At 60.5% G+C, this 22,266-nt stretch overlaps 1 protein-coding gene across 5 annotated transcripts; it reads right to left on the bottom strand.

The window, feature by feature from the left end:
* Positions 1-1,074: 1,074 nt before the first annotated feature.
* On the bottom strand, positions 1,075-21,161 carry KCNIP2 (potassium voltage-gated channel interacting protein 2). 5 transcript variants are annotated; one of them, XM_065746569.1, is made up of 9 exons: positions 21,008-21,161; positions 3,915-4,038; positions 2,907-3,063; positions 2,612-2,681; positions 2,472-2,542; positions 2,191-2,298; positions 1,913-2,017; positions 1,624-1,686; positions 1,075-1,393 (listed from the first exon to the last, which is right to left on the bottom strand). In XM_065746569.1, the coding sequence occupies exons 1-9, from the start codon at positions 21,078-21,080 to the stop codon at positions 1,346-1,348; spliced, it is 819 nt and encodes a 272-aa protein (XP_065602641.1). In that variant the 5' UTR covers positions 21,081-21,161; the 3' UTR covers positions 1,075-1,345. The 5 variants fall into 5 exon arrangements, with proteins under 5 accessions (XP_065602641.1, XP_065602638.1, XP_065602637.1 ...); XM_065746566.1 differs by having other exon boundaries at positions 2,907-3,027; positions 3,939-4,038; XM_065746565.1 differs by having other exon boundaries at positions 2,472-2,681; positions 2,907-3,027; positions 3,939-4,038.
* Positions 21,162-22,266: the final 1,105 nt, after the last annotated feature.

Below are 22,266 nucleotides of genomic sequence, written 5' to 3'. Positions count from 1 at the left end.
GCTCTGAGCACCGCGTCACAGCCCGCAGTGGCGGCTCCCACGAAGCTGGGCTGCATCCTGCCTACGTGCCCTCCCCGTAAGGCTGCTCCGTCCCAAGCACCGGTCCCTGAGCACCCTCGAAGTGCTGCACCCTGTGCAGACAGGCCCTGCTTCCTCAGCCATCCCCTCCCGAACATCCAACAAAGGCAGAGGTGGGGCCAGCAGTGTGCATAGCGATTGTGGTTAGATTTTATTTTTTTTTCTCTTTTTTTTTCCCTTTTTTTTTAACCCCTATTATTATTATTATACAAAATATACAGACTGGAGATGCCAAGCGGGTTGTGGGTCACCATGGGGCAGGGGTCACGCCATGCGACTGCAGCATGATGGAGGGAGGAGCCCTCCGCTCTGCGTGTGGGGGACAGTGGGTGCCCCGGGATGGGACAGGAGGTAACCCCTCGGTTGGAGTTGGAGTACCTGCCCTCCTGCCCAGGAGCAGGGCTGTGAGATGGACAGTGTGGTGGACAGACCTAAAAAACACATCACGTCTGCACGAGCCAGACCTAAAGTAGGCCCAGTGGGGGCTGCCCCACAGCTGAGGCTCAAGGCCCCACGGGGAGGGGGAGGGTCTGAACGGCTCTGACACCAGGGGCTCAGCCTGGTGTGGGGCACAGCCTTGATCACCCCTTCCCCATCAATACCAGCCACTGCTGCCCCACAGGACACAGTGCTGGGAGCAGCTGGGCCAGGCTGCAGACTAGGAGCTGAAGCTGGTGGGGCTGCACAAGGGGGTTGGTGTAGAGACATTAGCTCCAAGACAGGATTTGGAAGGATACATGGGTGGGACAGGAGTGCACACCCAGCTACTGGTAGCTGTTGGTGACAGAGGGAGCCCAGCACCCTGAGTGAGCAAGGAGGGGGACAACTTGTTCATGTCCCACAGAGTGGACATGTCCCCACATTAGGGCATGGGAAGAAGCCGAGCCAGTGGTGCCTGTTGTGAGACTCATAGTTCCTAGATGTGTCGCTGGAGGGTTTGGGCTGGAGATGGTGCTGGGGCTGCTGAGGGCGTCATGATGTGGACCCTAACCCTATGGCAGCCCAAGGTTGTGGCTTTCCCTCTGGGATTGGATGCAAGAAGCCCACCCGGGCCTGATCCCCTGTGCCAGCTGTGCCCACGCTATGGTAGCACTTCAATAGGGCCTCCCAAGGAATGCAGGGCCGGCCTAGGGGGAAGGGAACATCCAGGTGCTGACCATGTCTCTGTGTGGCAGCTGGCAGCAGGAAGGGCTGGAAGGAGAAGTTGAGAGAGGAGTGGGGTCTGGGCCCAGTAGCAGGAGAGCTCAGCTGGAGTCAGGTCCGGGAGCTAAATCACGTTGTCGAAGAGCTGCATGGACCGCATGATGTTCTCATCCTGCAGGGAGGAGGGGGGTATGGGCACAGAGCGGTTCTCTGGACTGCTCCCCCAAACCTGGTGTTACCCCATGGATCTTTTCTGTCTGCTCTGATGCACAGGACAGGAGCTCCGGGGCTTACAAGGGCCGTGCTGGGATGCACTGTCCCTCACCCACACAGGGATGGTGGCATGAACCTGGCTTCCAGAGCAGAGCCCCAGCAATGCCACTCTGAGCCCTGTGGCTTTACCTTCTGGCAGGACTCCAGGAACTCCTCGATTGTCACCACACCATCTTTGTTTCGGTCCATTTTCTGCAGACAAGCACAGCATGGAGGGTATGGCATGGACAGGGACAGCCCAGCACCCTCAGCCCAGGTCCCATGGCAGCTAGATGCAAAGCAGAGCACCTGTTGCCAAAACCCTTAAGGGAGTTTGAACCCCACTCTGTCCCAGGCAGGCTGCTCACTGAAGCCCCAGTTTGTCCCCAGCACAGGGTGTTTTCTGCATGCATGGTCCCCACAGACATGCCTGGCTCACCTGGAAGAAGTTCTCCACGTGTTCCCGGGGTGCTTCCTCCCGCATGGCTGGGTAGGTGTACTTGCCCATCATGTCGTAAATGGATTTCATGATGTCCAGCATTTCCTGGAAGGAAGGCAGAGTTGCGTTGCGGAGAAGCTCTGCCTCCGTATGGTTCCCTTCCCAAATGTTGTTCATTATGTCCCCAAAGGGCCCATGAGAGTCCCAAGAAAATGCCCCAAGCCCTGCCCTCATCCCTGTTGGCTACAGACCTGTGCCAGCCTGGACCCCTCTCCCACCTCTTTGGTGATGCAGCCGTCTTTGTTCAGGTCATAGAGATTGAAGGCCCAGTTCAGGCGGTCATCAATGGTGCCTCGCAGGATGATGGACAGCCCAGACACAAAGTCCTGGAAAGCAGGTCGTCACCCTTTGGTATGACAGCCCCACAGGAACACTGTGTGTCTTTTCCCTCCACCAAAAACTACAGAACTCTTGTTGCTTTGCACTGTTTTTCCCACTAACAAAGTCCTCCAGCAGCTGCCCATGGCACACAAATGGAGAGCCCCCAGCCTCAGCTCACCTCAAAGCTGACGGAGCCATCATGGTCAGTGTCAAAGGCATTGAAAAGGAAGGTGGCATATGTGCTGGAGTCTGGAGGAGGCAAAAAGTGAGAGAGGAGCCAGCCCCACAGGGACACTAGGGATGGGGACCTGCACTCACCTCCTTGTGGGAAGAACTGTGAATAGATCTGCTTGAAGTTTTCTTCATTGACGATGCCACTTGGGCACTCCTGCCAGGACAAATGGAAGCATCGTTCCATCGGCTTGGGGAATGGTGTGATGCTCAGCACTCCTTGCCCCTAAATACCAGTATCAGGCCACCCTCCTCCCCCGAGCATCAGGGGAAGCTTCATCCCCACTGCTGCCATCTGTAGACATTCAGAATGTGACAGCAGGGAGGCAAAAAGCAATTCCAAGGGGTGTGTGGCAGCAGAGAAGGAGAGAGGGCTACTCACATTCTTGAAGCCCCGATACAGGACCTGCAGCTCTTTGCGGGTGAACTTGGTCTGCTCCTGGAGCTGCTCCAGCCCCTCAGGGCGGTGGCAGACTGTGGAAAGCTCAAACTCATCCTCGACACTGTCTGCAAGGAAGCCGGGGGGGAAGAGAGGGTGACTGAAGCCGTGCTGTCCTGCCAGCCCTGCAGTGCTAGGGGCAGAAGGTGTGCTTAACACTGCACACCCCCGCTCAGGGCAGTAGTTTTTTGGGGTGTTCTGCTCAGCTGGAGCCAGTTGTATGCCAGGAGTGGACACAGCCCTGCCTGCTCTTTCCCAGCATGAGCATCTGTCTCATAGAGCTGAGACCCTGGATGCCTGAAGGTCTGTGCTGCACTGGGGCTTTTCCCTAGCAGGAGCCCTTCCACCCCTCACCTTCCCAACCCCCTACTCCAAACACCCTTGTCTAACCCCATCCTGCCTGCTGCACCCCATCTTCAGCCATGGCTTCTCCCCATTCCTACATCAGCCAGGGCCTTCACTGCAATCGTGTGAGGCTCTGGACTCCCCAGACTCTGCCCCTTCATACTCACCTCATCCTTTGGGGTGGCTCAGCCTATATATACCATGGAGCAGGCAACACCCCCACTCAGGGTGTCCCAAAGGGGCCAAGAGTGACCCAGTGCAAGTTGGGGGGGCTTTGTCCCTACTCATCCCCCTCCCTCCCCTTCACATCTCCGACACCAAGCTTCCAGCATCATCCTCCAGCCCTTCAAACAGCACCGGGGGGTGTTGGTCCCACTGCCCCCAGCCAGGTCCAGATACCACCATGCATCCCATCGGAGCCGCTCCAAGGTGCTGGAGGGGGTAAAACAGCCTGGGATCAGGCAAGGAGGGAGGTGTGTGCAGAGCCCATCGGATCAGACCCTCAGGGGCAGGACTGATCCTGCCCCCTCCCTCTCCCCCTTCCCCCCCACCCCCCACGCTGCAGGGGAGGGAGGACGGCAGCCAGCAGCACCGCTGGGGACACACACACACAAAGGCAAGAAGAAGCACTTGCTTTCGCTGAGCGAGGGGATGGATTTGGGCCGGCAGCAGGGCAGCAGTTTGAGGAATCGCTGCTTCAGCGCTTTTTTAGTTTGGCCCGGCGGGTTGCCTGGAAGAAAGAAGGAGTCACCAAGCAGAAGAAGAGTTAACAGAGCAGTGGGCCCCAGACGCAGGTTGTTCGGCACGTGGGGGGGGGGGGGGGGGGGGGGGAGCAGGACCAGCGCATGCACATGGGGATGGAGCAGGGAGGCAAAGCCCAGCCCAGCCCAGCCCAGCTCGGCCTTTCTGCTCCATCCCAGGACAAACCCGGCCCAGCTGCTTCCCTCATTGGAAGGAAATGGTGGAAGGGTGACCCTGGCCCGTGGCCAGCATCTCTGGACCCCATCAGAGCACAGCAGTGTGCAGCAGAGCCCAGCAGCCAAGGAGATGGCAGGGCTGGCCTCTGCCCTTTAGCCCCAAAACCAAATGCCTGCTCCGTGGGGACCTCACTCCACGTGGGGCTGTGCGGGATGGAACCCAGGATGGGACTGCATCCTCCAGGACACCACATCCTACACAGGGGCGCGGGGCCGGGGTTGATCCTGCTGGCCCATGGGGCTGAACGCGAAGCATGCCCCCAGCTCAGCCATGCAGCCCCACTGCTGCATGCATCTCCACCCCAGTGCAGCAAAGCCCAGGGCCCTGGGTAGGGACAGCAAGGAAGGGATGAGGTGTGGGGCCTTTGCCTCTTCCAAGGGTCCCCTGCTTCAACCTGGCCACTGCCATCGCTTCCAGGTTCCCCTGTTCTGCAACCCACCCCAACCCCTACCCCCCAAATCCTTAGTCTTGATCCCACTGTAGATCATGACCCATCTCCCCCAACCCGGCACTACCCCTTGGCCACATACCCGCTCTCCTACCTTTCCCAGGGCCACACATACTGCCCCAAGCTGGCAAACAGCACAGGGTGAGCAGTGCAGGTGGAGAGGAGGAGGAGAAGGAGGAGAGGAATGCCATGCTGGGCTCCAGCCCCCAAAGGCAGGCAGGCAATAGGACAAAAGGTGCAAAGTCCCTCTGAATTCATACCAATGGATTACCCCCATTGCTTTTAGGTGGTAGAGAATAGCTCTTAGAGGTTGCTGCCTCCACAGTGGGATGTCACACAAAGCCACTCGAAGAAGGCAAGTGTGTCCCAAGAGAGATACACCCTCAGCAGGGATGCTGCAAGCATGATTTTACCCAGCTATTATTTACATTGGGACATGGCACCTTCCAGCCTGCTCAGGATGCTCTGTACCCAGCCCTATCCCCAGCATCACTGCACTGTGGGACCAGCTCTGGGAGCAGGAGCAGCCCTGGGGACAGGGATGGGGCAGGCAGTGACACTGCTCTGGTGGTGGGACCACGGGAGGAATGGGGCAGGGGGAACCACGCAGCCAGACAGATGCAACAGAGAATAAACTGTGGTTGGACTCACAGGGGCAGCAGGTATAGGCACGTGCAGTAGGTCAGGTCGGGTGCAAGTTACACTTTAGTTTGTTATAAAGAAGGAAAAAGAAAAAAAAAATAACACAGGCGTTTTCTTAAGGAGGAAACAGAATAGGGCACAATTCTTGGGGACCCAGGGTGGAAGGGAGAGGGTTCAGCACATGCAGCTCAACAGGAAAGGGACACCAGGGCTGGTGCTTTGCTGTCCTGGCTTTGTTGCTACTGAGGGCTCTGCTGGGGATGGCATGCTGTCCCCTTGTCCCCAGCATCCACCCTAGTTGTGGTTGGGTCAGAAGGCAGTTCAGGGGCATCCTCAAGCACAAGTGGCCCCCAGGCACAGTTCCCTGCTCCTCTCTTGGTGCTGTGTCACCAATTGCTTCCTATCACGCTCTTGATCCTGCCCAGAGGGATGCAACCTGCAACCCCTTCATCTCACAGCGTCCTTGATGCTGGCTGTGATGGGTACGGAGGGAAACTCACAGACCCAAATCACACTGCGCAGAGTCTGCCAGCAGCCTTCATCCCAGACAGCACTGCTGGCAGACAGACTGGGATGGCAGCCAAAGGGGACAAGCAGCAACACTGTGCCTCTCTGCACTCCCACCTCTCCAGGCACAAGCAACAGGTCCTGCATCCCCTGTCCTGACTTATTTTGGGTTCAGACCCAGGTATTCTCCCCATCCTAATGCTCCCAGACATCCCAGCTTTCAGTAATCCAGCACCCCACATCCAAATGACTCAGATATCCCCCACTCCAGCATCCCTGATACCCCACATCCCAATGCCTCTCTCCACTCTAGCATTTTAATAATCTCCAATAACTCACACTCCAGCACTCAGAACTCTCATTTCCCCAGCTCCTTACACCCTGGTACCCTCATATCCTCCAAATGCCCCAAAATGCAGTCACCCTCCTAAACATCTCAAGAGCACACTGCAGCTCCTGAATACTCCACAGGGACAGGAGGCAAGGACCAAATTTTACACTGCACCCTCATCCCATTGCAACCCCACTGCACCGCATCCCCACCACAATTCTGGTCCAGCCTCCCCCAGTCATGTTGATGATGCCCAGGGCATGGAGCAGCTTGAAGCTGGAGCAGAGCAGCAGGATGATGCCTGCTGTTTGCAGTCCCTGCAGGTCCCAGAGTGCAGCAGGGACTGACATCCTCCAGCTGCAGTGCCAGACCCAGCAAAGCAGGAGACAGGAGAGTGTGGGATGCAGCAGTTTGGGGTCCCCTCATTAGGTACATCAGTGACAGGAGGCAAGAGCCCAGCCAGAGGGAGTTGGAAGGGAAGCAGTGTGAGAAATGATTAATGCAAGGCCGGAGGGAGAAGAGATTCAACAAGCTAATTATGTCTGGCTGGGCTGAGTGGGACGTGACACCGTGTGGAGTCAGAAGGGCGCGAACCACGGCCCTCAGGATCACTCAGTGCTGGGAGTTACAGGTGTTGGGGTCGGGACGCAGGGCCAGGTCCTGCCCTCTGCTTCCCCTTCACACCACAGGGGTGCTCGCCCCACTGGGAGGTTCCTTCCAGTCCCACATCCCCAGCAGCACCCACCAAGCACACCTCAGGAGCTCACCAAGATGATCCTTTCCACCCACCCCACAGATGGGGCCTGGCACTTGCTATCCCATCTCTCACAATCCGCAGCTCCATCTTATGTTCATCCACGGCTCAGTTACATGGGCAGCTCTCCCGGCCCTCTATCTGCCTGCCCAGCCCTGCTCCCAGCTGGGGCTGATTGCTCCTCAATTAATTATTGATACTGCACTTCAGCAGCCAAAATGGACAGCATTTTTCTTTGCCTGTCCCCTCTCCAGGACTTGGCCATGGCAAGCTCTTGGCAGGGGTTGGGGACAGGCACAGGTCAGGTGGTGGCACAGGGCACAGCGGGGTGACCGTGCTTGGCAGCGATTAACTGGCTGAAAAATGATGCCAGGTCCAGCATCACCCCTGGGTTGACACCAGCTTGGCCACAGAGATGGGGCAGGGGGGACTGGCTGTGGCTCCAGCACGGTGTGTGGGGGAAGTGCAGCCGCTGCGGTGGCTCGGGAGTGCTATCCATTAGCAGACCCAAACCATTAGTGTATGGTTTCAGGCTCTTTGCAGTCCACAGGCTGTCACTAGGCACAGCTGGTAAACAACAGGCAGGCAGGCCACTAGACACTTCCCCATCCTGAACACCAGCTGGGGCCGTCCCCAGTAGGCAAAGCATCCTACCTGCCACCTCTGGAGCTCAGGGGGTGACAAGCCACCAGGAGACACATGCAGCACTCAGGGCATGGCACCAGGAGCCTGCCTCTCCAGCCAGGTGTTTCCCTCTCCTCCACTCAGCCCTGGGGGGATGGGAGCTGATCCAGGCCACCTGGTCCCACTCTTGTCCCTATACCTGGGGCAAATCCCTGTGCTCCCCGGTGTCCCCAGCCAAGGGTACGTGCAGGTCCCAATGTGGTGATGTGGATAGAGAGGGAAGTTTGGATGGACTGTCATGATGGCACCATGAAATCAAGGAGTTCATGGGGATACAATTCTCCCTCTGGGTGGGCACAGGACCCCTATCCCCACCTCCTGCAGAGTCTCTTGCTGGGGACAAGAACTGTGCTCCTGGGGACAGGGTTCAACCAAGAGCTGGTTCCTGCCGTGCCCTGTACCCCCCTGTGGGGTTTGTACCGTGGGGCTCCCCTCTGCTTCGCCCTCCCCACTGTAGCTTGGAGCCAGTATGCCACAGTGCCAGTGACTTTGGTATGAGGCTTAGGGCAATAAAAGCAGAGGGTCAGGGGGAAGCCAGAGTCTGGGTCAGCTCCGGGACACTCTGGAGCTGTGATCCAGAAAAAGTTCCCATCACATCCTGACAGTGCACCCACAGCATCCTTCAGGTGGGTGGGCTGCATGCTCCCATCTCCTGCTCCCAGAACACCCCAGAGCCCCCAGCACACCCCAATCTCACACAGACACCTCACCATCCCTGTGCCACACTAGGGTCCCATTCCTTCCCCAAGTCCCTGGCCACCAGGACTGTGCACGGACACCCCACGCTCACCCGTACCAGCTTCAGACAGACACCACATCCCAGCACCCTAAGAGCATCCTTGGGGGCAGTTCTGGGGCTCCTCACATGGCCGTGACACTGGTTAGGTGGGAACCCACCTGATGGCCCCCTCCCACGTCTGTTACCTTCCAAGGACACGGGCTCGAAGAGGCCGAACTGCTCCAGCACCTTGATGAAGAGGACCAAGACCACCAGCATCGCGACCATCTCCAGGCCTTCCAGGTTCATGGTAGGGGCGTCTCATGGCCCCCCACCCACCTGGAGCCCCCTCACCCCAGTGCTGCAACCGCAGGGACTCCCAATGTCCCCAAGGGGGTCGACTGTCCCCCTGCTATTTGGGGCTGCGTGTGAGCGAGGGGTCAGTGTGGGGCGGTCACAGCAGCAAGCAGTCAACAGCCCTGTCAAAGAAGGGCTGTGTCTGTGAGTAAGCGCAGAGCAAGGCCACACGGGAGGGTGGCGGGGCATGGGGGTGGCAGGAGGCATGCCCTCCCCTTCCAATGACACTACTGCCATCGATTTTCTTAATGCAGTTGCTAAGGAGACGGGCTACAGATTATTAAAAGGCACTTGCTCCCAGCAGGGGACATGGCAGGGACAGGACACTGGGCACTGGCAACACACCCAGGATGTGAATGACTCAGTCTTGTCCTCTGCACCCCATATACATATCCACCCCACAGGGACCCACCTGGCCCAGAACCTCAAGGGGTGCCTGTAGGTCCCCAGAATCCAACAGGGCCAGTCTGGGGTCATGGCTGGGTATCACCAGTGACATGGAGCTGGTCCAGCTGCTGAACTGTGGGATCAGAATCCTTAAAGCATGGGGCAATGAGGGGCATACCCCAGACACAGAGCCCAGGGGGCCCAGCCAAGGTCAGGCAGCAGCAGGCATACGGGCACCTCCAGCACGCAGCCTGTGCAGCTGCCAGGGCTATATTTAGCTCCATGCATTTTTTACAGCATCCCAGTCCTTGCTCCAAGGGTGTCCCAGTCCCACATGGGGGAGCGGAGTGAGAGCACTCCCAGCATCAGTGCAGGGAACTGAGCTACTCCATGCTGCAGGTCCAGGTGGGGTGGCAATGTGCAGGCTGCAGGGCAGCCCCTGCCTAGCTGTAGGGTCCCTTCTGATGGGCCAGCACACTAAGACCTTTATCCAGCATAGGGGAAACACATCACTGGGGAGAGGCACATCATGCTGGGTGGCACCTGCTGGAGGAAGGGGGTGGTGGAGGTGCTGATGTCTCCCAGCGAAGGCCACCCCACACCAAACCCCCAGACCCCATTCCCAGCTGCAGGTTTGTCCCCTGGCAGGTGACCTAGAGCCTGCTGGCAGCATAACAGGGCTACCTGACAGCCCTGTGCTCAGCAACTCCTCCAGCCCCAGGGCTGCCAGCAGAAGATGCCAGCAAGGCATTGGGAGTGGCTCCGGGAGAGTGGTGGAAGCCCTCCCTGGGGAAGCATCCATTGGGCTGGAAGTTTGCAGGGCTGTTTCCTTTTCTTGGAAAGCAGTGAATTTCCAGGCACTGAGGCCACTGAGGCAGGAAGCAATGGGCCTGGCTCTCAACCTTACTCCCACCCCAAGTTACTCCTTTGGTGACAAGGTGACATCAACCTGTTGCACAGTAGAAGGAAGTTTCCCTGAAGCCAACTGCTCTTGCTGAGCCCACCCTCTCCTCAGCCTGGCTGCTCCCACGGCTGACGGCTGTCCCATGTGCTACCGGACTATTTCAGCAACCTAATTCTGTTCAAAAACAGCCTGGGTACCTCCAGAGGGGCCCCTCCATCTAAGATGTGTCCCAGCAAGGAGGGCTGGCTCTCTGCAATGCTCCTCCAGCTGCAACTGCCCTGAGGACAGAAGGAACGCATGGGATAACCCACGGAGCCAGACCCACAGCCTGCAAGGGGTGTGAGGGAGAACCAGACCCCACACATCCCATCAGAAGTGGGGCAGAGCTCACTGAAAAGCATCCCTGCCAGTGTGTGGCTACATTATGGGAAGAGCCTGCAGGCCCTGTGGAGGCAGAGGTCATACAGGTGGATGGAGAAACACATGCCCCAGCTTTACACGGCCCCAGATACACAGACCATTGGAGCTGCTTCAAGGTGCTGGAGGGGGTGAAACAGCCCGGGAGGGACCAAAACACTGCCTGAAGCATCTCCACTGGGCACCTCACCAGTTACTCTGGAGGTGGAATAGGAAACAGTGGGATAGTGCTGGTACCTGGAGTGGGCACTACCACTGCTCACACCACTGCCCCAGCCCAGCCGCATCGGGGGGGACAGATGGAGAGACCCGAGGAGAAGAGGTGTGCATAGAGACGCCCCCAAGCACCCAGTGCCCAGGTAAACCACCACGAGGCCTACAGAGAGGATGGCATCACTCTGTCCCCCCATATCCCCGGCCCCATACCTTCGATGCCGCTGATGATTTTGAAGCAGCGGGTGGTGAACCAATAGGAGATGAGGAGGAGGATGGCAATCAGGGAGGCATAGAGCAGGCTGTCGTTGTGCAGGGATGTCCTCTCCATGGCTCCATCCCCAAACCAACCCCACCGCTATCTGGGGCAGCCCTGCCCTGGCAGCCCCCACCACGGAGCTGGCCACGGCGGGCAGGGAGGTGGGAGCCGGGCGGGCGGGCAGGTAATTGGGAGCGGCGTGTGAGAGCCAGGCTCCCAAACCAATTACCTTAATTGTGCTCAGGCAGCACATGGCAAACAGTTAAAAATAACCCTGCGAGCCCCAGGGGGAGCCTGGCACCATCAGGCAGAACACAAAGCAGGGGGCTGAGCACGGGTATGGCTCACTACATGTGTGTCTGTCTCCATGAATGGTATCACCTTCAGGCTGCTCTGAGTCTGCCAGCTCCCAGTGACCCCAGCACCATGGGCCAAGGCAGGGCTCAGCTCCTGGGTGAGGGGACATGGCCATCCAGCGAGGGGCAAGGAGCACAGGGTGTGGTGTGCAGTGGGCTCTGGCTGTCCCCCAGGATACACTGTGGGACCAGTTGGGTGCACAGCTAATGACATCTGCCCCCAGTCCCCTGGGGGCCCAGCCTGATGGATAGGAGCCTCTCCTTTTTATTTTATTTTATTTTTTGGTTCTCGGGGCCATCATCCATTAGGGAGTGTTAAATTTAGGTTACAGCTGATCCCTTATTACCTCGCTGCTAATCAGAGCGCGAGCAGATTATTAATAAGCACATTAAAATATTGGCGAAATGCTATTTTTGGGGAGGTGAAGTCACAGTTTTAATCTGGTTAATTGATTGTGTCATTTCACTTTTCCCTCCATCAGTGACCCGTCCTTGGCGAGCTCTCTGGGGCATCCACCCCCGAGGGTGCCCACCCAGGGGTCCCTGTGCCCGCGCATGCATTGAGCTCCTTACACTGCACAGAGGAGCTTGTTCCCAAATAGGGGCTGATGGAGGCACAGAAGCTGCAGGGCACAGCACCTATGCACCACATGGACCGAAACAGTGGTGTGGGAGGAAGGGATGGCACGAGGGGCAGAAGGCTGTGCCAACCCCATATCCAAGCCCCAAGCCTTCAGGAGGCAGAGACCTGCCTCTGTGTTTCCCATCACTTTGGCTGTTTCCCAGTGCAGAAGGATCCCAAACATCATGGGCACCCTGCGTGGTGGCCAAACAAGCCCTGGGGCTGCTTAACACTATGTGGATGAAGCATCCACTATAGACCAGCCCAGCAGGGGAGCAGAATGAAGACTTGGAGGACATCCTTGCAGGTTGTGGGACCACGAGATCTGCTCTCTACCCTGCCCCACCACCTGCAGCTCTGCCCTCACACCCCACTCAGCTGACTCATCCTCCACCCCGTGGAGCTGATGGAGGTGGGGATGGCCCCAGTGGTACCCAAGGGTGATAAAGGGCTCACACAGAGCTCCACTGACATGGTGGCCCCTGGGGCTGGAAGTGGTGGGGAACACCTCCATCATCATGGGGCATGGGGCCACGCAGACACGGTGGCATGGCTTGCAGGGGACACACCGCTTCCACATCCCCACAGCCATGGCACTGGCCCCACAGCTGCACAGAGGGTACCCCCACCTTCCCCGTGCCCCACGAGGAGGAGGCAGAGCCCAGCATGGTTTTCCAGGCAGGCTGGGTCCCAGTGAAGGCAGTACTTTGCCAGCTCACAGTGAGTGCCAGCCCCACTGAAGCAGTGACGTGGCTGTGCTGGCCCAGCAAGGCTTCCCCACACTCCCAGCATGGCACATTCCTCCCTGCTTTCACCAGCATGGGTCTCTGTACCATGCTGAGCACTGCCACCACCCCATGGCCCCAGCAAGTGGTGACATCCCTATGATGTGCCTGCAGAAGTCAGGAGTTAGCTGCTGGCCCCCATCCAGATGAAGGGTGGGAAGGGAGTCTCTGCCCTTTGAGAGACAGCCTCACCTTATACACAATCCCTCCACCTGGGGCTGGATCTCCAAGCACTGCTCAGCATCCCCACCCCAAATAACTCCGCAGACACCACCTCGCAGAGACCTCCCCACCCAGCACAGCCACGCACCCGCAGGGCAGCACCTACCTTGTGAGAGGGTCCCGGTGACAAACTGGTAGAAGAAGCGGATCACCCGGCCCAGCTGCCTCTTGCAGCGCTGCTGGCAGTGGCTCATGGCTCCGGCTCACTGGGGAGGGACCCAGCCACAAAGCCGGCACAAAGCCCCCAGCTCCCCTGAGCGATGCCCAGGGCAGGACAGAGCCTTCCTCTCCCGCACCGATCCTGCGGGCATGGGCGGCAGGAGCAGCCCTATGGGAGGGCAGCGCAGCGCGGCAGCCTCCAGGCCCCGCTCGCAGGCAGGCAGGCACGCAGCCGGGAAGTTTGGCGCTGGGATGATCCCGGGAGGAAGCGGCTGTGAGCTGAGCTGCCACCTCTCTCCAGGCTTAGGGGAACCGAAGCTCGCCACCTGCTGCAGGTCAGTCGGTGAGACGCCTGGGTGAGCTCCCCGTGCCGTGCCAGCCCGCTGCCCACACCGTGCAGCAAAGCACAGAGTGCTGCCGAGAGATGCTGGGGGTCAGGGAGCCCGGCGGTGCCAGCCAGCTCGCCAGGACAGCTGGGTGGATGCAGAGCCCTGGCTTGCCCCTGGCTGCCGGTCCGCCCCTTGGCACCGGCACGACCCGGCACTTCACGCCCCGGCTCCCCGGGAACCAGAGGCAGGTTGGTATGGCAACCCGCAGACTCCACAGGTCCCGCTGACCAATGAGGCACTGCTGGATCCCAGGGCCGCCTCTCTCCAAGAGCTGGGAAGGATGCTCCTTCCTGAGAGGAGCCGACAAGGAGAGCACCGTGCATCCTCCAGTCCTGCTATCCAGTGCTGTAATCCCTGGGCACCAACCACCTGCTTCATCCGTCCAGTGCTGGGAGCACCCTGCATCTCCCAGCAACAGCCGGTGCTGTGAGCATCCTGTATCCCCAGGTACCAGCAGTCCGACACCACGAGCATCCTGCATCTCCCAGCATCAGTCACCTGGCACCATGAGCATCCTGCATCACAGGCACCAGCTGTTCAGAGCTGTGAGCATCCTGCATCCCTGGGCTCCAGCCGTCCAACACCACGAGCATCCTGCATCCCCGGGTACCACCTCCATATAGGGGAGGAGATGAACCTCGTGGGTTTAAGGATGGGAGGAAAAGGAGCTGGGATCCCAAGCTGCCCGGACTCGGAGCTGCTCGCTCAGCTCAGCCTGGCAGTGAGCTGCTGGTTTCACGGTGTGTCAGAGCCAGGAAGAGTCAGGCATGTGGCGGCAGTGGGATTTCCCGGCTCCCAGAGCCAGCCGGAGATGTAGACTGGCAATCACCTCCCTTCCCGAGTCCCATTTTCCCAGCTGCAGTTCCTTCTTCACATCACATTTACCCCACACACTGGCGGGTTCTCAGCTCTGCATCCATCCAGATTCTATTATCTCATAAGCTTCATCACTTATTAATGGGGGAGGGAGTGAAGAAAAAGGGACCTGATAGAAATGATGGCTCTGGCTCCCCTGAGGGTGGGAAAGGACGTGTGGGCATGCTCCAGCCAGGCACAGTCAGACCACCCAGTGCCCTCATATGTCCCCCATGGGAGCCCCAGGAGAAGGAGCTGAGCCCCACAGGGACTGATATGGGATAACCTCCCCCCTGTTCCCCAAAATAAGGGCCATGCCCTCCAAACACAACACCCCGTCCAAACCTACCCCTATGGACCTGAGAGCTTCCAGGTCCCCTCCCACCACCACCACACGGGGACAGGTCGGGGGGTACCTGGCAGCCCCACTCTTGGCTCATACCCAAAACACGGCCACGGAGCCCTTGGGACAGCAGAGAGGTGACAAACAACCACAGGAGGGTGCCAGAGCCCACGCCACAGCAGCAAGGTTGGCAGACCCAACCACACAGCAGCACCCCACTGCTGGCAGCGAGCCCCTACCTGGCCCCAAAGCAGCCCCACCGCAGGGCTGGCGGGAGATGCCAGCATCACACCACCACGGCCCTAGGCAGGGTTCTGCAGAAATAGATACGCAGACACAAAACGGGGATGCTCATCCACTCCCAACACAGATTTTCCTGCTGGACATCTGTCACCTGGGTCCTGACGCCGGGGACACCTGTACAGTACCCAGCTCTGTGCAGCGCCGAGCACAGAGCCGTGCCACCATGCCACTGCTGCCGCCTGACGCTAAGAGGAGCCCCCGTGCAGCTCAGCAGCAGCACAGTCATAGGGAGGTGAGCTGGGGACATGGCTCATTCAGACAGCTGGTGGCACAGGGGACAGCGGGGGACACGTACAGGTGTGTCGGAGCATGAATGTGAGCAAGGCAATGGGTGCAAGCAAGGATGCAGGGGGGGTTGGTGAAAGCCTCACATGACCACTGTGCTCCCACGGATGAAGGGCCAGGGACAGCACTGCTGGGGAGGGGACAGCAAGGTTCACCCCAAAATGGGGACAAGGGACAAGGAGATGATGTCCTGGGCCCTGCGAGCCCCTGATCCCCAGCAACATCACACTGCCATCGATGCAGCCAGCCCCGCTCCCAGCCTGGGCACCCGCAGACTCCAGGGCCCGGAGTAGTGCCAAAAAGATGATGCCGAAGAAAATAAATAAGGCAGCTAATGAGGTAATTTGCATAGCTATTAGCAGGCAGGATTCTCCGCGGATCTGACATGGGATGCGCTGTCACAGTGAAGCCCCAACCCCGAGGGCTCTGCGGGTGCTCTGGGAGAAAAGCACACAGCCCAGCAGGTCTGCACGGGGCCACCAATGGCCTCCAGTGCCCACCTGCCCACCTTGGGGCTGGGAATGCCACGGGGTGGGAGGAAGGGTCGGAGTGGGGCAGGCACCCCAGTATCCATAGGACATGGCTGTGATGTGCCACATCCCCAAGTCCCTAGGAGCTGAACTGCCCCCACCCCGGCCTCCAGCCTCCAGGTTACGCCAAGGCACCAACTCCTCTCAGGCTGCGTTTTTAAGTCAGTTCTGCTAAATATTTCAGGGATTTACACAGAAAAGCTCTCTGTGCTCAGCAGCACGTCAGCCCTGTTGGCACCACGCGGACGTGAATAATGCATGGCACCAGGGAGGAGAGATGGGGTGGGCACGCTGTGGGGGGATGTGCCCTGAGACCCTCTTTGAAGCACAGCTGCATGCAGGGACATTGCCATCTGTGGTGTGGCACACAGAAGGGCATCTACTCACCCCAGAGCAACAGCAGTGGGGCCAGCAACCTTTTCCTCCTCAGATGCCCACCAGCTGCATGCCACCAGGGAGGGCCACTGGCAGTGCCACCAGCACCACCAGCAAGGCCACTGGGAGGGCCACCAGTTCACATGCTCAGCCACTGCTGCAAGCCCAATGGAGCCCCCCAGTGCCTACCTTTGTAAAGTGACGTTTTGGGGACAGGAAAGCTATTTTGGGCTGTGTCAGAAGCCGTGCTATCGTGTCTTCATTTGTCTTCAGAGTGTGTGAGGGTACTCTCTAGGAGACCCTTGGAGACCTATTTCTGACCTTGGAGGGGGACTGGAAGCTCCCAGACCTGCAGAGTTGAGCCCCCAGGAGACGCCAATAGGAAAGGAGTGCACCTGCAGTTACTCAGGGTGAGCACAGCCTCCCGCTGCAAGCTCTCAGGAATAAATACTAAATAATCAGAAATAATCAGGAATAATCAAATACCACCCCCGCACCTGAGCTCACGGGAGGATTTTCGGGTCTAATTAGCAGCAGACTTGTACCATTGCTGCCTGGGCTCTGGGGACGGCTCGTCGGGGTTCCCACGGAGTGAGAGCTGGGTGGTAATTAGCCAGGCTTGACCCCAAACTCCACGCTGTGCTAGGAGGAAGGGAGGGGGAGGAACTGATGAGCCCAGATGAGATCCCCCCAGGCTTTGATGAGCCTCCCAGCACTACCCGACCAACAAGGGGTTAACAGCCCCTCACTTCCCAACAGTTATTTAATTAAGTAGCAATAAAAGGGAAGCGGTATTATCAGAGCGCGGCGGGGTGGGCTGGGAAAGCAAGCAGCACCGAGGGGAAGGCACGGCAGCTCGGGACTCCCGCGCCCCCTGGGCAGCTTCCCCCCGTCTCCGTGGGCTGCTCTCAGTATGAAGCACTATCTCCCCCTGTTCCCCCCTGCAGGGCTCAGCACCGGGTACCGCCGCTTCCACAGATGGGATTTGTTGGGCCACTGCGGGATGTTGCTTTCCTCTGCGCAGCCCCCAGCCCTGGCCGTGTCCCTTCCTCTCGCTAAACGCAGCCCAACGCAATTAGGTTTCCCCCCTGCCTGACTGCAGCATCCTTACACCGAGCAGGAGGACACCAGTGCCGGGCAGTGGCCGTGGGGCAGCCGGCACAGGGATGCTGCAATCCCGCGGCCCCACGCAGCCTCTTCTGGAGCAGCGGACGCCGATGCGGTGACAGTCCCCTCCATCGCGCCCTGCTGTGCTCCAGGAGATGGGGAGAAGCTGTTGGGAGCGGAGGGTGTCGCTGCCCGAGCCCCGTCCCGACCCCAGCGTGCGGGCATCGCCCGGGAGCGGCTCTCGCCTTCGCCCTTCGAGTTACGCAACCAATTATTCCACGCGCATTAATGACTTTGCAGCAAAGGTGGAAGCGGCGGGAAGGATTCCTGGAGCCGGGAGCGAGTCAGGGCCGGGGAGGTGCTCAGGTCAGCACCTGTGCTGCTGCACCAGGAGGGAGACCGAGGTGGGGGGAAAGGAGACCCTTAGGGACGCTGGCAGGAGGGGGGCAGGGCTGAGGATTACTGCTTCTAAACCCATCTGGGGGCCGTCCGTAAGCAACGCCGTTTTTTAAAACTCAATCTAGGAAGAAGCAATTATCCCGACGGGCCGGGATTGGAGTCCCTCCGCTCGCCCGTCCCCCCCGATCCCGCTAACGAGAGGGGAATGGTTCCCAGCCCGCGACGGAGCCCCATCCCGGGGTGCTGGGGCAGCAGCCCCCCCACACCGCCCCGGCACAGCGGGGATCCGTCCCGCTGGGGGCTCATTCATTCATCTGCAGCGCGATTACTGCCCGGGGCCGGGATCCACGCCGGCGGCAGGAGAGCGATTTGCCGGCAGATGGATTTGTCATCTCCCGAGCACAGCAATTTGGCTTAAATGAAACCAAACCACTTCTCCTAATGAAAACACCACTAATGAGCCGAGCCAGCAAGGGGGGGGGGGGGAGGGGAACTCCATTAATGGGGCCTCCCGGGCTCCTGGTACCAGACCCGTAGGGCAAAGGCTGTGCCCAGCACGTCCCCATCACTCCAAACCAGAGGTGAGATGTTCCAGGAGCAAACTCCCCACACGTGCATCCCCAGCCACGTGCAGTGGGATCCGCACACCTTGGCCAAAGTTGTACAGAGCCATCAATTGTGCGTCGTGCAGGAATCCGATGGAGCGAAGGAGCTCCGTGCGCAGCCATCCCCCACCGCCCCGACCCGCAAACCCCAGCCTGCAGCGCGACCCCTACCCCTGCAACCCCGGCATCGCAGCCCCATCGCTGGTCCCTACAGAGCCGCAAAGAAGCCAGGACAGCAAAGGGCCGAGGCGAGGAGCAGACAGAGGGAGGGGAGGCAGCAGACAGACGAGGCAGTCAGGCAACACTCCCATCCACCCCCCCGCGAAGGTGCAGCATCCGCCGAGGGTGGGCGTGTTGGCACAGTGGGTACCCCCCCACCCCGGAGACCCCTTTCCCACACCACTCCCCACCCCAAGCAGGGATCTCCCACGGGGGGGACTGGGACAGCCCGGCTTCCAGCCCCGCCTCACTGCCGGGCAGGGCAAGCGGAGCAGGGTGGGAGTGAGGGGTGGCAGCAGCGGTGGGGGGGAGCAGAGGGCAGGCAGCAGGCTGGGACCTCTGGGCAGGGCGCTGGGGGGTGGGCTGTGCACCCCAGGGTGTCTGTATGCTGGCATGTGGCAGGCAGGGAGCTGTACACAGCTGTCACTGTCCCCCTCCCTGTGATGCACCCCGGAGCGCAGCACGCAGCATCCTGCTCTGTCCTACAGCTGCACGGCCCTACACACTCACTGCTACTGGGGGTCTCATCTCATGGGGGGCTGCAAGAAGAATTGTGGGGTCCCCATCTCCCCGCCGGGGGAGGCATAAGGGCCCCAAAGCTCTGCTGATGGTCTCTGTAGCAGTTGTTCACCCCCTGCTAACACTGCGGCTGCCTTTGGGGTGGAGCAAATAATTCACTCAGGGCCCTGCAATGCAACGGGAGGGAGAAAGCAAGGGGAAAGTGACCGCCCTAAAAGCAAATCCTCACCCCTAAAGGCAAATCCCTCACCCCGACGAACAGCAGCCGGAGGGTCCGACCTGCTGCAGGCAGCCTTATGTCAGCCCTATGCCGGTGCCCGCTGGTCCCATTGGTGACGTGGGACCGCTGACCCTACTCCCCCAGGACCCCCCGTGCTGTGGGACCCCATACCTTCATTCCTGAGGGCAGAGTGGCACTCAGGTCCTGCTTCTCCCACGCTGAGGGCCATGTCTCTGGACACAGGCTGCGCTCGCACTAATCACCCGTGTCATTAGCGGGCCGGAGGACTCATGTAATTTATGGACGGCTTTTATTTCTCGCTAGCGTCATCTCCCTATCCCTGAAATGGACCCTTTTAATTTCCTGGTGGCGTTTCTCCCCTCTGCCCAGTGCTGCCCATGTCACACCCGCAGACACGTGCAGCCCCCTCTTCTCTCAGGAGCTGCTCTCAGCTCTCCTGTGCTCGAGGTTCAGGTCCTCGCCTCCCTCCCCCCCACTGGGGGGTGATGGACACTAACCAAGGGATGATTACCGGGGCTGTGCCATCTCCCGACATCAGACAACCTCAGGTCACATCTCACAGTGTGAATGTCCCCAGGTCTTTGCTGCAGCAGGATGCTGATCCCTAACGGAGCTACAGAATGTGGGATGAGGGTCCCCTCGATGGGTCAGAGGACACAAAGGCCAGCCCTGCCAGCAGGGCTTTGCTACAGCCCCGTGTTCCTGGGGGAGCCAGCAGGCTGTGGCTGTGCCAGGAGCTGGGCCGGCTGCTACAGGGCCTCCCTGTGACCCCATCCCTGGGTCTGTGCCGCGTGCTGCGCTCAGAGGCAAAGCCCGGCCCTAAAAGGTCTCAGCCTGGGAGAGCCTCGGGTTTATTTTTAACCTCGCTTTGATTTAAATCCATATGGACGTGTTAAAGTTACCGGAGAAACCAAAAGTTGTGTGTGGGTTCCAAGTTCCTACACAGCTCAAAAATATCTCCCCGCAGCACGGTGGTGCAGGCAGCCGGCAGCACGTCCCTGCGTGGGGCCGCCTATGGGGTGGGGGTCCTGTCCTGCCCAGACATCCCCTCGGAGCTCCTGAAATCCACTCTGGAACACATCCGGAGGAGCATCACGGGGCCGAGTGCTCCATTGCACGGGATCCAGAGCGGCTCAGCTCCGTCACAACCCTGGGAGGTGGGAGCCCCACTGCACAGCTGCTGACACCCTGCAAGGGGATGGGATTCGGCCAGATCCACAGAGAGCACGTGGGGAAGGAGAAGGGCACGAGGTGCGATGTGGGGAAAACGGGGTGGGATTGGGAAGACTGGCCGGGGACGAGGATGGAGCGGGATGGCACGGGGTTACAGATGGGTCGTATGTGCTTCTCTGCCCTACAGCCGTCCCAAAGCTGGGGTAGGGCTGCTGCGTCCCAGGAACACCCAAGGGAGGAGATACGGAGCTCCGGGTGCCGCTGGGGGGCCCAGCTCCCGCGGGACCCCGCTGCCGGGGCGCTGCCGCGAAACCCCGCCGTCCCGAGCGGCGATGCGGGAGGCGGGATTAGGGGCGGCCGGCAGGGACCCAAACAACCCAACACCCGCGGAAAGGATGAGGGTTGTTTCCCCGCGGGGCTGCCAACCCACCCCCCCACCCCCCTCGGGAGCAGTGCCCCCCCTCGGGACCGGGGCTGCCGCTCTGCTCTAGCGCTCCGCGGTCGAAGCGGGGCGGCGGGGGCCGGGGCTGGAAGCGGGCCGGGACCGGGGCGGGGTGGGGGTGGGGGGGCGATCCCGAGCGGCTGCTGCACCTTCCGCGGGGGCGGCACTCACCCGTCAGCTGGTCGTAGGAGCCGTCCAGGTCGCGGGAGTCGGACAGGCTCTCCTTCCTGCCTTTGCTCCGCATCTTCTCCGCGGTTGGGGGGGGAACCGCGACGGGGCGCACGGGCTCCGCCGCCGGGCAGGGGGGGCCCGCGGCCGCCGCCTCCCCCCGCCCCGCGCGGCTGCGGGAAGGGGGCAGCGGTGCCGGAGCTCGGCTCGGCTCTGCTCGCAAGAGCGCGCCGCCGCTGCTACCGCCGCCGCCGCCGCCGCCGCCGCCGGGGCTGGGCACGGCCGCCCCCTCCCTCCCGTCCTTCCCCGCCTCCTCTCCCCGGAGCCGCCGGCCCGGCCCCACCGCCCCGGGGAAACTGAGACACGGGGAGGAGGGGGCTGCGGGTATACGGGCGACCCCGCGGTCGGGGAATGCACGGGGATTGGGGACGGGACAGCCGGGAGAGCGCAGAGTCCTGCACGCCGCTGTGGGCATCCCCACCCCCTTTCTTGGGATCCATAGTGGGGAAAGTGGAGCCCTGGGGGATGCACTGTCTGGTGGAGAAGCTGGACTGCAGCCGGGCAGCGGAGATGTGCAGTGCCAACGCAACGCAAAGGCACAGAGAGGGCGGCCCGAGCCCATCAGGATTCCCGTCGCTCCCATTCCCGACACTATTTGTCCCAAGATCCTCCCCCCACCGCAGCCCCACAGAGCAAAGCAGCATTACAGGGACAGGCGGCCCACGGGGGCACACGGACAGCGTCCCACGGCCCCACAGCCACACTCAGTCCTGCTGCTGCACCCGGCTATCCACTGTCATCCGTGCCCGAACCTATTTGGGGTACACTGAGAGCCGCGAAGACCCCACGGCGCAGCAGTGCCCCACGTCACGAGTGGGGACGGGGTGCACCTGCCAGCGTGTGGCACCCCTCGTCCCCTGCTCCCTGCAGGGAGATGGAGGGCAGAGCATCGCGCCCCGATCCCCATCGTAGCCCACGGGGACCGCGGGGCAGAGAGGGAACGCGGAGCAGCGCGGAGGGAGGGCCGCGCTCACGCGGCAGCGTGTTGTCAGCGTGCTTTGGTGTCAAGCCACGAAAGCAGCCGCCTTAGCGAGGCAGCGATGCTTAGCAACTGCCTGCATCTAAAAATAAGAGCCATTTAGCAAAGAAAACGCGGCAGAGAAATGCTCGGAGAGCTGCTGGGGAAACACGCTTTCTCCCTGTGGCCACGGAGCCCGAGAGGAACCCCCGGGACACCTCCACCAGCCCCACCTGCAGCTCCT

Source organism: Cyrtonyx montezumae, unplaced genomic scaffold, assembly GCF_038088225.1.
Source record: "Cyrtonyx montezumae isolate F1298 unplaced genomic scaffold, pur_monq_1.0 scaffold_4, whole genome shotgun sequence".
Lineage (NCBI taxonomy): Eukaryota > Metazoa > Chordata > Aves > Galliformes > Odontophoridae > Cyrtonyx > Cyrtonyx montezumae.
Note: the sequence above shows the minus strand (reverse complement) of the source record. Positions and strands in the feature narration are given on the sequence as shown.

Coding starts and splice junctions, on each gene's coding strand:
- KCNIP2 (XM_065746565.1), bottom strand. CDS start 21,080: ATGCGGAGCAAAGGCAGGAAGGAGAGCCTGTCCGACTCCCGCGACCTG. Junction 3,028..3,938: donor CCCTCGCTCAGCGAAAGCAA/GTGCTTCTTCTT, acceptor CCTTGCAGACAG/TGTCGAGGATGAGTTTGAGC. Junction 2,682..2,906: donor TGTATCGGGGCTTCAAGAAT/GTGAGTAGCCCT, acceptor TTGTCCTGGCAG/GAGTGCCCAAGTGGCATCGT.